At 41.9% G+C, this 13,655-nt stretch overlaps 1 protein-coding gene across 3 annotated transcripts in view; it reads right to left on the bottom strand.

Moving 5' to 3' along the window:
- Positions 1-6,338, bottom strand: part of LOC103697651 (peptide chain release factor APG3, chloroplastic) — a 34,331-nt gene extending 27,993 nt beyond the window's left edge. For 2 of the 3 annotated variants that reach the window (XM_039116278.3, XM_039116279.3), the window contains exons 1-5: positions 5,968-6,338; positions 3,345-3,401; positions 2,925-3,005; positions 2,744-2,801; positions 2,515-2,618 (exon numbers count right to left, since the gene is read on the bottom strand). In XM_039116278.3, coding sequence (XP_038972206.1) covers positions 2,515-2,618; positions 2,744-2,801; positions 2,925-3,005; positions 3,345-3,401; positions 5,968-6,129 — 462 coding nt within the window. In that variant the 5' untranslated portion in view covers positions 6,130-6,338. The remainder of the gene's footprint in view (positions 1-2,514; positions 2,619-2,743; positions 2,802-2,924; positions 3,006-3,344; positions 3,402-5,967) is intronic. The other variant, XM_088710999.2, reaches the window with a different exon arrangement.
- Positions 6,339-13,655: the final 7,317 nt, after the last annotated feature.

The raw sequence follows: 13,655 nt of genomic DNA, 5'->3' as shown, positions 1-13,655 counted from the left end.
GAGGGATGGAGAATGGGCGACGACATGGGTGTGTGAAGGACGAAAGAGGAGACTAGGGTGGAAGCCCAAGAGGTCGTAAAGGTCGAGGAGGGAGGAGCAATGGGAGAAAGGAAGGGAGGAAGTGGGGTGAAGATGGCAGAGAACGACATCATGGGCAATAGCACAAACAAGGAAGCCGAGAGGATAAGGACGTAGAGAGGAAACTATGGTCAATAGTTATGGAATGAGGAAAAGGATGGTGAAAAGAAGAGGAAGGGGTACGAAGGAGTTTTCATTTTTCTCAACACGTGTAACAAAAGCCAGCAATATCCACGAGAACAACATCCCAGAAAGTTACGATACCCATTTTTTCATCATCAACAACGCCAATACTTGTTTCTTTGCCATGAGTCCACCCACGAAGCATAAATATTTCCACCGCCTCATGGAGGGGTAAAATTGTTTGCCCAATGGTACAAAGGATGCATGTGAAAATACACCATAAGATGCCCATGCCCATAAAAACAGCATCTTCATTGAATTTATATGGAATTTTCCCTAAATATTATGTGTTGAAATAAAAATATATATTATATAAATTTTAAAGTTTTGCATTAGGTTAAAAAATTAATGTTGGTTTAACTATGGAACCATATAAAGTTTAAAACTTAAAAGAGAAGAGAGAAGACTCCAAGTCCTTGTCTATGCCATAATCTTCTTCATCCTCCCTCACCTCTGCTTCCACTTCCAATTTGGTCATTCCTATCTGCTTCCAACCAACATAGGCCACTGCTAAGAACCTTAAATAGCATAGGTTCCTCCTACTTCTCTCTTTCTACTTTCCTTCTCCCTTACCTCCTCCCTTACTGGACCTTCTTTGCCCTTACTCGTTGTCAACCTCCATCCCGTTGAAAACGTCAAATAACATAGGTCCCTCCCACCTCTCTTTCTACTTGCCTTCCCCCTTACCTCCTCCCTTGCTAGTTCCTCTCAGCCCTTACTCACTGCTCTTTAACCTTTGTCATTACCTCCATCCCACTCTTGCTACCAACCCCCTCCCCTCCAAAAAGGAAAAAAAACCCTTTCACTGCTCTTATCCATGACAAAGGGTGTAAACAAGCCAAAATTGACTGAGCCAGTCCTAGCTCAAGCTTAGCTCAATACCTAACTAGGCTGGCTCAAGCTCGACCCGAACTAATCTAACCTAGCTCCAGCTCGACTTGGTAGGACTCAAGCCAACTCTAAACCAACTCAATTAGCTCCTCGGATTCAAGAATAGACAACAACAAATAGCATGTTGGGGAGGTGAAACAGGATCGCAATGTAACAATTATTTATCCAATATGGACAACCCTCTTTCGTGGTCGAGCTGCAACCCCACCGGGTGGGGGCACAAAAGAGAATGGAAGAACAAAGAGAAGTAGGTTCCTAAAGGAAGAGTTGAGATGGCGGAGTAGAGATTTGAGAGATATTATGGGCAGTTGTGGCACTCTAATTTGGACAAGTCACCTCTAGCTGCCAGCTAGCCTCAACACTAGAGAGATTGAGTGGAGGGATAGAAGAGAAAAGAGAAGGGAAAGGATAAAGATATAAGACTTCCAAGAGGTAGAGATTGGATAAGATGTTTCCAGGAACTCGAGGTGGCAATTTGTTTTTCTCCCTCACATCTCGTTTAAGTATTTACTTCAGACATTAAATTGAAATACAACTTCTATATAGGCTTAAAGAAAAACATATACTCATAACAATAATCGATAATACACACATTCTTCAATTATATCAAGCTGAACATGAGCAAGCCAGGCCTAGTTCATCTCTGGCTTGTTTACTAATCGAGCTAGCTCATTTTGAGCTGGATTTCAAGCCACATACAAGTTATTCAGGAACAACTTATTTGTTTGACAACAATACCCACAACCCCACTAACTCTACCATTACCCCCCTTCCCTGCAAGCCACCACCTCTTTTCCCTTATCCATAATCCAAGGCAACTTTTGCCCTAGCAAAGAGTCGGATAAAGTTAATTTTTTGGTAGATATTTGATCCTTGTGCAAGCTACGTGCAAAAGTTGGGTTCAAATAGAATTTTTCCCGATCCATCAAGTTATCAAATCGAATCAGGTCACACTTAGAGACTCTCAAATTAGGTTTAGATCAATCACAATCTTGTTCAAACCCAACACATCAACACGCCCAATATGCACAATCTACTAAGATACAAAATAAGAAAGACAAACTCGGTGCTTCATCATAACTTAGCTTTTCATCAAAATTGTGACCATTAAAAATTGCTCTAGTCAAAGGGTTAATGTGGATTATAATTAAAGGTAGACGACTGATTTAATTGAACTATCTTGCATTCTATTAGATCACAAAATGAGATAATGTAAAACCAAATATAGTTTATAGAGAGCAGAGGATTATTTTATCTCAAGATAGTTGCTTTATAAAAGCTAATATAATAGGGCAACACAATGTAAGCTGTTATATTCGAGCCATAACAGATTATTTTAAAACATAAAGGTTAAATCCAGACCTTTAGCTTGTCCTCGAGCTCTTTAAGCTGGTTAGATAAAGTCTCAATTTCATAAGATATCATCTCCGCCATGTCCGGATCACTTCCATCCTCTTTTGCTAAAGCTATCATACAAAAAATGCAGGTGATAATCCAACCTCATTCTTTGTGAGATAATCATGAAACACGATGAATTCATTCCCTTTCATATTTTATGATACAATCACAAACACAATGCAGTAGTATGAACCTTTTGTTTCTTCTATTTGTCTCTCACATTCCTTGAATTTCTTGTAGTTAGCTACAACCTGATTTAGGAGCATGATATACCAGAGGCAAAAGATTGGCAATGATAAATTGTCCATGTTGTAGTAGGCCAACAAATACTTTGCAGATAAATCAAAAAGGGTATTGTTTAGCATCTCCATTACCTCATCAAGTCCTGCCATGGATTGTGCAAGCTTTTGGTACTCGTTAGGATTTGAGATAATATCAGGATCTGCCAGCTTGACCTGCAGTAAACAGTATATAGTGTTGCTTGATCACTCATGAAAAATACTAAAAAATTCATGAAAATCATAGCTTGACCTGCAGTAAACAGTATATAGTGTCCAAAGAGACTCGATTTTTCTAGCAAGGAACCAAATGTCAACAATGTCTTTTCAGACATTATTGACCAAGAACATTACAATAAGAAGTGTTGCAGAATGTTGAATTTGCATGTCAAGGGGGAGGAGTGTGGTCAGGTCCATGTTCCATTTCTTGGGGAAAAAAGGAAGAATGAAGTTCTAGAAAAAAGAAATTTTGAATTAATTAGCCAACTATCTAGACATATGATGATCATAACATACCGATAATTCTTTCCATGTTCTCTCAGCAGAATCCAACCTTGCAAGCAGATATGGTTCCTATAGTAACAATTTGTTCAACCTCAAAAAAAATAGCTTCAAATAGACAATAAAGCATTAAAAATATATGAGCAGCCAATCCTAAATCAGTAATCCGGGTGAATAGGAATGTTCAATAAGTTTTTTTCTGAGTAAAATTATCATAATATAAAAGAAATAGAGATGAATTGAAGAGAAAGCAATGAAAAATAGTGTGCACAGATATTCAAAAGTCATAGCTAAAGAAACACTCATTCTCATTGAAGTTAAAGCATGAAATATCATTCTTATTTTCTGAAATAGTATCAAATGTGAACACCAAGATTATCAAGCAAATAAACATGGAGACAGGAAAATGAATAACATAACACAAAAGGATAGTCGATAGCAATAAGTCTCATAGTTATCATGGGTTGTTCGTGCCATCATTCCTCATGCACTTCCCTATTATGTTTAATCGCAGGAAAAGAGTTAGGGATTATTGGTTTGAAGATTGTCAACTATTCATTTCCATTTTTACTGCATTTCTTGTGAGAAATTATATGGAGGGAAAAGTTCTTGAGTGTGGTTTTATGATTGATATAATCACAAGGATTTTCAACATTAAATATAGCACACCAAATAAAAATTTTCCTAGTAGACCATGGCATGGCTTTCTCACCTGTAGGGGAACATTGTGCAGTGCATAAAGGAGGTCTGGACCCTAAAGTTCCACCACAAGATCCAAACCTTTAATTCTATAGTTCTACTAAGAAATTCTCACTCGTCACCACTGGCAATCTTGCAAAGTAACATACTGACATGAAAAATTTTCACCATTTGTTTCAAGGAAAATTATAAGATTGGCAATCCACTTCTGCAAAGAGTCTATGCTTAATCCGTAGCAGCACTAACAGAAAATTGGCTATCTCTTTTGCACCTTAGTCAACTGTTTGCAAGGCACCCTCTTGCACTCCTAAACCTTCGAAAGTTTGGAAGATCATGTTGCAGCCAATATTGTGACAACTCCCAAAGAAAGAGGTAGAATTTATCACTTTTTTTAGGATAGAGTAACCTAGAAGCTTTCTTTTACTTGATTTAATCTTTTATGGTCTTAACTGTTTTGTAAAGTATACTTCCCTGTTGATGCCTTGCGATAGGAGTTGTTTGCTTCACACACACACTCTCTCTCTCTGACTCACTCTCACTTCTTTTTTCTGCTGCTGATTCCTACCCATACTCATTACCTTGTTAAGGAGGTGAATGCTTGTGTTTGTGTTGTTACCTTTAATTAGTTGATGACAAGTTGGAAACTTCTCAAGAGGGATAAAAGACTTGTATAGTGTTTGGTTCTTCGTATTTGGAATCCAAACTATAAAAATAATGAGATACAACACATGAAAGAGAAAACTTGTAGAAAGGGTTACTAAAAAATAAATAGAATCAAATAGTGCGAGATGCCATGTGAAATAGTCCTATCAATTGGACCAATGTGAAAGCCACCAAAGCAAAGCTACCTCATGGACCTACAATAACAATTGTGCATGGAAATTGCTAACTAGAACAAAGCCAGAGCCATATCAAAGTATGTTCTAGGGCCATTGAATTTCATAGTGTAGAAAATAGGATCAGTGACCGCAGATCAAGGATGATGTTGCAAGATTGGTGGCTCCTGAGCTTCCTCCCAAGATGAGGGTTTGCTAGGTAACAAATGTTGTATGTGATTGATTGCAGTCAGGATTCATCCTTTCCTCATTTATAAATGTATTTCATTAACTGCTAGACGCCCCAATGTTCGGATTGCTTGATAAAGTGGATTCCTAAAACCAGAGCCATAATAGGAAAATTGGTTAATAATATATCATCCCTTTCCCTATTTGATCTGATTAAATAGGGAAGACAGACAGAAATTTCTTTGATTCCAATCCTTGTTTGGCACCACGACCATTACTACCATCACAGAGTAAATGGCACCTTACGAACCTAGGGAAGACTCAAGCTTTCTACACCTCTGTAGAATCTAGGTCAATTGTCACAACCATTCAGGTTTTAACAAATTTAGCACGAGCTGCATACAAATGTAAAATGTTTTCCAGTAACAAGTACATCAATTAATGAGAGAATTACATGAGAAAAAGTTATTACTATGGTTGCAAGGGAAATTGTGTGGAAAACTTATTCTCCTGGGAAAAGTAACAAATTTAGAAACTTTATTTGAGAAAAAAACCTCTTTATAGAAAAAATACTTTTTTTGCTTTTCCTTTTCCGACAGATTTCCTTGCAACCAAACATAACCTAAGATAATAAAGGATATGCCAAAATCTTGAAACTAAATTTATTCCCCGTCCCAAAGGGAGCCCAATCATCCGTGATTTCTACATTATACTTATAAAATCACTTTGATTTAAACTTATTTCAGCTACTACTGAATTGGTAGCAGAACAAAATCATAAATCCAGATAACCAAGAAAAATTAAAATACCAGCGCCACAAGTTACAAGTAAAAATTTGTTTTAAAAAAAAAAAAGAAAAACATTAGGACAAAATCTAACTTTTAATAGATAACATATCAAACCGAGAGAAATTCGATCTGGTAGAAAGAAATTACCGCCATGCAAACGATCCCGGAATGTTTGCCTCTCCGCCGAGGTATAGAAAGGAGGTCTCCCCCCCTCCTCCTCGCCCCGCTGAAGAGATGCAACCGCGCAGCTCCCGGCTTCCTCGAGATGGCCGGAACGCGAGCCAAGAAACTTGTTAAGAGGGTTTCCATCGCTACTGCCGAGAAGAAGAAGAAGAAGAAGAAGAAGAAGAGAGGCGCCGAGAAAGAGCCCGTAGCAAACTCCACCCAGAGAACGCCCGGGGCCAGCGGTGGTCGGAATTCGAACACGGAACGAGAGGCCCAAAAAAAAGATAAAAGGTGTCCGGCCGCCGCCTTTTTTTTTTTTTCTTTTTTTCTTTTTTTTTTCTTAAAACAAGTGCTTCATACAGTACGTGTGTGAATACACCCAATAAGATCAAAATACAGTAACTCACGGAGTGCCAATAGCAACTCCCCCTCCCCCGACCAAAGAGCATACCCCGAATGGTGGGCCATGTAGGCAGCTATCCAATCGGCTGCCCCGTTGGCCTCCCTGAATACATGCTTGGCCTGAATGGCCATCCCATCTCTCATCATCACCACAATATCGCGGATCAAGGGGTGGTCTGTGCCCCCACCCCTCAACCCCCTCTGAATCCACCCGATGACAGTGGCCGAGTCACCCTCTAACATAATCGAGCTGGCCCGCAGCACAATCCGTGCATGACGAAGGCCTGCCCAGGCTGCACGCAGCTCTGCTCCGGGGATCGATGTATCAAACAACTGGCATCTACCTGCAGCTACCGCCCTAGCGTGCGAGTCCCGTATGACAAAATCTGCACCGCCACGAGTGCCGCCATCCAAAACCGACCCATCGAAGTTGACCTTGAGGAAGCTCAGGGATGGGGGCTCCCAGGTGAAAAACACCATCCGAGGATCTGCCGAAGCAAGAGAGGAGCCCCAGGTGTCCCAAGCTGTCAAAGGTCTGTCCGTAGGTAGGGTGGGCCTGATCTCTGTGGTCTATGCCCGAGCAAGCTCTGCCACAAACCTCGGTGACATCTTGCGCTCGCCAAGAGTACGAGCGTTCCTAGCTAACCAAATCTGATATGCTGTGCAAGTCGCTCTGATACCCTCCTTGCGAGTTTGTGAACTGGCTAACCACTATCGTATCACCCTGAAAAACTGTAGTCGCGCACTCCGCACTCCCTGCGGGATCCCAGTCCACTGCCATGTCGCCCTCGCCCATGTACACTGGAAGAGCACATGGTCCACTGACTCCTCAGCTCCACACGTCCAAACTCTACCGGGACCCCCCAGCCACGCCTGCTCAGCTCGGCTCTCGTCGGAAGGCGGTCCCAGCATATCTTCCATAGGAAGAGAGCTACCCTCGGGTGAAGACCCGACCTCCAAGTCCAGGTGCAGTTCGGCCCCGGCTCGTGCTCCGCCGGAATAATGCGGGAGAGATCTCCTAATCTGACACTGGCCCGGCTCGAGGTGCCCCACACCCTGACGTCCGGCCCCCCACATCCGGGTAACGGAAGGGACCGAATCCTCGCAGCTAGGTGTGCCCCAAACAACAACCTGAGTCTGGCCTCATCCCACTCTGCCCCTCCTGGGACTAGGAGGTCACACACCCGTAGCCCCTCCACTGCCTCGGTGTGAACCATAGTCGGCCAGCAACTCAGGGGAAGGGAGTCCACCCATGAATCGCCGGTCACATCGATACTCCGGCCGTCTCCAATCAAACACCTGGTATGCGCCAATACATATGGCATGTACCTCCTGATCTCGCGCCACATGAAGGAGACTCGACCCCCCCCCCCCCGGCCGCCGCCGCCACTGAAACCCCCCGACCATATCTAGCTGCCATCACCTGACTCCAGAGGCCATGTGGCTCTAACAAGAACCGAGCCGCGTGCCGAGCAAGGAGCGCCTCACTATGAGGGACTGCACCCCCAAGCCACCCTCGCCGGTAGGAAGGCACACCTACTCCCATGCCACCAGGTGCACTCCGTGACCTCCACCGTATGACCCCCACAAGAAGCTCCGAAGAAGGCGCTCGATCCTCAACAGAATCGTCTTCGGAACCACTGTGTTGGCCATAAGATACACCGGTATGGATCCCAGCACCGCTCTAACCAGTGTCACTCTCCCCATCATGGATAGGGAGGACGCCCTCCATCCCTCCAGCTTGCTCTGGACTCGCTGCACCAGACCCGAGCACTCTGCCACCCGTAGCCTCCGGCCAGCAATAGGAACACCTAGGTAGGTGAGCGCCCCCTCCTGCTCTAGTATCTGCAGTATCCCTCTGATCTCCTGTCTGACTCTGCTCTCCGTGCTGGGGCTGAAAGAAATGGTAGACTTAAGCAAATTCACTCTCTGGCCGGACGACGCGCAATAGTCTGCCACCACCCTGCGGAGAACCCGAGCGTCTGAAGTCCGTGCCCTGGTCAAAAGAAGACAGTCATCAGCAAAAAGTAAATGGAAGATAAGTCGAGCCCCCGGGGCTGGGGTATAGGCCTCCAGCTCCCGGCTAGCGCACACCCTCTCCAAAGACCGAGACAAGATATCAGCATAGATAATAAACAAGTAAGGGGATAAGGGACATCCCTGTCGTAATCCTAAGGTGGACTCAAAGAAGGATGACGGTGTGCCGTTGACCAAGATAGAAAATTTTGGCCCACGGACACACCCATCACCCAATCAGTCCACTGCCTCGGGAAACCGTAAGCCTCCAACGCCCGCTGAAGAAACCTCCACCTGATCCTATCATAAGCCCGCTTCATATCCAACTTGACTGCCATTAGGCTGTGCCGCTTCGAAGCTCGCCGAAGATCCCACATCATTTTCTGGGCCAACATAACATTGTGAGAAATATTTTTGCCGGCCACAAAAGCCCCCTGCTCCTGGCTAATGATGTCAGATAAGAGGGGCTTCATCCTGCCCACCATAATTCTTGCCACAACCTTGTATAAGGTTGTGCACAAGCTAATAGGACGAAAGTGACAGGGCTCGGTTGCATTCTGACGCTTAGGAATAAGCGTAATGAACGTAGCCTTCCAGCCCACAGGCATGGCTGCATGGGTAAAGAAGCACTGAATAGCCTCCACCAACGCTAGTCGGATAATACTCCAGTACTGTCGAAAGAAGAAAGGGGGAAAACCATCAGGTCCAGGGGCCTTGTCCGGAGTCAAGGCCCAGACTGCCTCCTGTACCTCCAGCGCCGACACCGGCCGGATCAAGGCTACACTCTCAGCGTCACGAATACCCACATCCACCCTCAGAGGGCGGTCCCCATCACTGGCCTCCTCATCCGCCGTCCATCTAGTACGGAAAAAGTCAAGTAAGAACTGACGGATGGCAGGCTCGCTCTCTACTCGATGTCCGGACCCATCTCGCAGAGAGTGAATCATGCTCCTCCGTCTCCGTATAACCGTAGTCCGATGGAAGAACCTAGTATTACGATTGATGCAGATCCACTGTCCCAGCGAACAGACAGGTGTGGAGTGGGTTTCGTGACTGGGGACCGAACTCCAGAAGTGGCAGCGGGTGGCTGCCAGACTGCACGGTTTTCGAGGCAAAGCCGAGGGTTGATTGAGGAAGGCCCCGTTTGGGGGAGCTTTTGGAGGGTCAAAAAGCACTTTCTCGCCCTCCAAAAGTACTTTTAGCTAAAAAAGAGTATTTAGTAAATTTTCCGAAAAGCTGTTTCAGCTTTGCGGGAAGCTGAAAACAGCTTTTGGGGGAAAGCTCCAATTTGGAGCTTTCCAAAAATGTTGTTTTCAGTTTTTTCGGAAAACTGTATTTTTGACCAAAATACCCCCATTTTAAAAAAAAAATCCTCCCAAAAATCTCTCTCTCACCATCTCTTCCTTTCCCACCCAACCCCACTCCCTCTCCCCCGCCGCCGCACCCTCTCCCTCTGCCCTGCCGTCTCACCCCCTCCCTCTCCCCCGCCCCCATGGTGGGGAGGTGTCGAAGAAGAGGAAGACGGGTCGTCTTCCCCTTCTCGCGGCCGCCGCCGGCGACGACCCGTCACGGAAAGGGGCGGTGCCGAAGAACAGGAAGAAGAAGGGGCCAAAGAAGAAGGAGGTCCCACGTGGGGAGGGGTCGAAGAACAGGAAGAAGAAGAGGGCGCCCTCCCCCTTCCTGCGGCCGCCAGCGGTCCCAACCCGCCCCCCTCCCGCATTCGCCACCAATCCGGCCCAGCACTGACGGCCGCGTGGGAGGAGAGCACTTCCCACGGGGCCAGCCGCGGCCGCCGAGACTGCCGCCGGCCCCGGCCCGGCTAGGCCCCCTCTTGCGGCCGTGGTGGCCTAGCCCCCTTCCGGCGCCGCCGGCCGCGCGGGAGGAGAAGAAAGAAGAACGGGGGAGAGGAGAAGAAGAGAAGAAAAAAAGAAAAGAAAAAGAAAAGGAAAAAAAAGAAAAAGAAAGAAAAAAAGAGAAGAAAAGAAAATTTTAAAAATAAATAAATAAATAAATATTTATATAAATGAATGAATGAATGAATGAATAAGATAATAAATAAATATATTTCAACATTATTAATTATTTACACTAATAATTATAATATTTTATACCTTTATTATTATATTATACTATAAATATTATATTATATTACATTACATTATAATACATTAATATGTTATTTTAAATAATTTAATATTATGTTAGATTATGAAAAATTAATTTATACTAATAATTATAATATTTTATACCTTTATTATTGTATTATACTATAAATATAATATATATTACATTATATCATAATACATTAGTATGTTATGTTAAATAATTTAATATTATGTTATATTATAATAATAATATTTTATATTACAATAATATTATACTATATCGTATATTTATGTACTAATATATGTTATGTTTATTATGTTCTGTTGTATAATACTATGCAATGTCCTTCATGGTAATTTTGCCATACAAGAATACTTTCTCAGTTTGTTTACCAAACACAAAACAAAGTAGCACAACACTTTACGAATATAGTTACCAAACAACAAACAGCTTTTTATAACAGCTCTACTTCAAACAGCTCTACTTCCAACAGCTCTACTGCCAACAGCTCCCCCAAACAGGGCCGAAGTCTTCAACAAGGTTTTTGATGTGGAGGGCTGCTTGGGTAGGCCTTCGATATGCCCAATATGCGCTACTAGCTAGATCAGTCATTCCGAAAGATGAATCAGCTACGATCATTAGCTGGATTTAGGAGGGACTGAGAGTCACTGCCGACGACCATCCATTGCTTCGAGACATCTTATTGATGATGAGGGATGGAAGAGTTGTCGAGGCTAAACACGTGCTTAGAGAAACCAATGAAGTTGCGGACTGGGTGGCTACCTATGTGGCCAATCACACCGGTAACACTATATGGGCAGAGGATAGAGAACTGTCTCGAAAGCTTCATGATATTCTATTTTCCGACTTTATTTGATGTATCTATATAAATTATTTGCCACAGGCAAAAAAAAAAAAAAAAAAAGGTAGTGGTTTCTCCATCCCATTAAACTGCATCTGCTTGTTGGAAAGTTTCGGGTTTGGCCTGCTGCTATAGGCCAATTTCGACATGGGCTCCAGTGGAGCCGACCACTTGTGAGCCCAATGGCCTTTGGCTTTGGAGTTGGATGCAGGAATCTAACATTAATGATGATGGTCTACTCTTTAATATATGTGTAGCTTGCCTTGTCTTGTATATTCCCAATACTGGAACATTTCATATATAATTATCACACCCTTGCCTATTACCTTTATTTCATATTTATAGAAAAAAAAGATATTATTTAGATACAATTGATTTCATCAAAAAATACTATTGTAGAGTGTGGTATGCTATCCACTCAAAAAAAAGAAAAATAGAGTGCTTGCCGACTTGTGTCTTATACACTAATAGTAATATTTTTCAACTACATAGATATTTAATTCTAAAATCTTACTAGTATATATCTTTCTGATAATTACCGAATAATCTTATCTTGCAGTCCTTCCCACAAGTTGAGAAGTTCATAATATGAGTTTCAATGATTGTGGCGTCCTCCCTCGTATATATATTTAAAAAAAGATTATTTTTTTCTCGATCTTATTCAAATATTCTATCAGCTAGAAGAGAGTGGCCTTGGGTTTAAATTAAGTAAAACATTTTAAAGTTTTTTATCAATAAAGTTTCATGACTAAAATACCAATGGAGATAAAGTGTGATGTGTGCAGCATGGAAACAAATAAAAATTAGATATCTTTATATAAAGTTGAATAATCTTACCCTCCATAGACACAAAATGCACAAAAAAAACAATGATATTAAGGATGCAAATAAGCCAAACCAAGGATTTGTAGGACATTCAATAGGACTTGCCAAAATACCCAATCCAGATAGTGTATAAGAATTAGAGCTAATCATGGGCCGGGCCTTGGGCCCAAACTCCATTCATTTTTGATCGGGCTTCGGACCGGGCCTATGTAAAATTTGATATTTTTTTGTGCCCAAGCCCGACCCATGATCAACTCTAAAGGGGATCTACGGGTTGGCTCATTTGTATCACTAACAAAAATAAATAAAAAAGGGGTTATTGCTATTCTTGTCCGAGTTATAAATCAATTAGTCCTATTAGCAAACAAAAAGGGTATTGATAATGTTTAAACTATTTTTTGCTTTATTAAATTTACATATTTTATTTTTTAGAAAAATAAATTGTTTTGCCTCTTCCAATGAATATAAGAATGACATGAATAACATACATTGATCACATGGAATAAATATATATTATTCCTATATATGTTTTCCATGTTATATTCTTTTCTCATGAAGGATGTAAGATCACAAATGAAGAACGAGATGAGAGATCTAAAATTTAGAAAAGTTTGATGCATTTTAATCGAATAGCCCTACTTTTTATTTTTAAGTATATTATATGAAATTTTTTGATATACAGATTCTTTTCCTTTCTTTTGGTGTCAATTATAGTCCTTGTTTTCATATTATAAATTCATATGTTGTCCATCACTAACATTGAAGGATCGAGTGTTTCCATACTTTCATTATAGAATCTTAATTTTTTTTGTTGCATTATCAAAATTCATGATGACAATATAAAAGGAGTTCCAAACATATCCATATCCTAAACTTAGGGTATTTCGATGTAGAATATTATTAGTCAATAGAATTTGGTTATATCTTTCTTGGATTTGTACAAGCTACTTCATTAGGAGATATGGCATAAAGTTTTGATTTTCATAAAAGGGATAACTCAAAGTAAAGTATGGAAACATTATGCATTATGGTGCACATTAAGTTCATTAATCATTCATTTAGAAATTCAAGATGGTTGGTGATACCAACACAGAGGTATCAAATGGAATGGTTGAGAGCCTACAAAAAATCAAGAGCCAACAATTGTTACCACGGTTGGTATCTCTCCCTGATGGCTTGCTCTTAGAGGAGATCAAATGTTCGTATACTATAGGTGTTGCTTAAATAATAATATAGAGAATCATTCTTATAAAATAAATAAAAAAAATTATCTCACTAATCTAGGATGTGTGTGGATAGAACTAAGCTAGGCTGGATCGAGTTTCCTTACAATTCGAGTCTTAAGTTTGCAACTCAACCAGATACAAGCCTAGCCCAAAGACCAATTTAGCCAGTGGAGAGAGCGGAGAGGAGAGAGAGATAGATGGAAAGATCAAGAGAGAAAGTGGGGGGAAAGAGA

This window comes from Phoenix dactylifera, chromosome 14 (genome assembly GCF_051530095.1).
Source record: "Phoenix dactylifera cultivar Ajwa chromosome 14, Ajwa_hap1_PhDact_Kaust_v1.1, whole genome shotgun sequence".
Classification (NCBI taxonomy): domain Eukaryota; kingdom Viridiplantae; phylum Streptophyta; class Magnoliopsida; order Arecales; family Arecaceae; genus Phoenix; species Phoenix dactylifera.
Note: the sequence above shows the minus strand (reverse complement) of the source record. Positions and strands in the feature narration are given on the sequence as shown.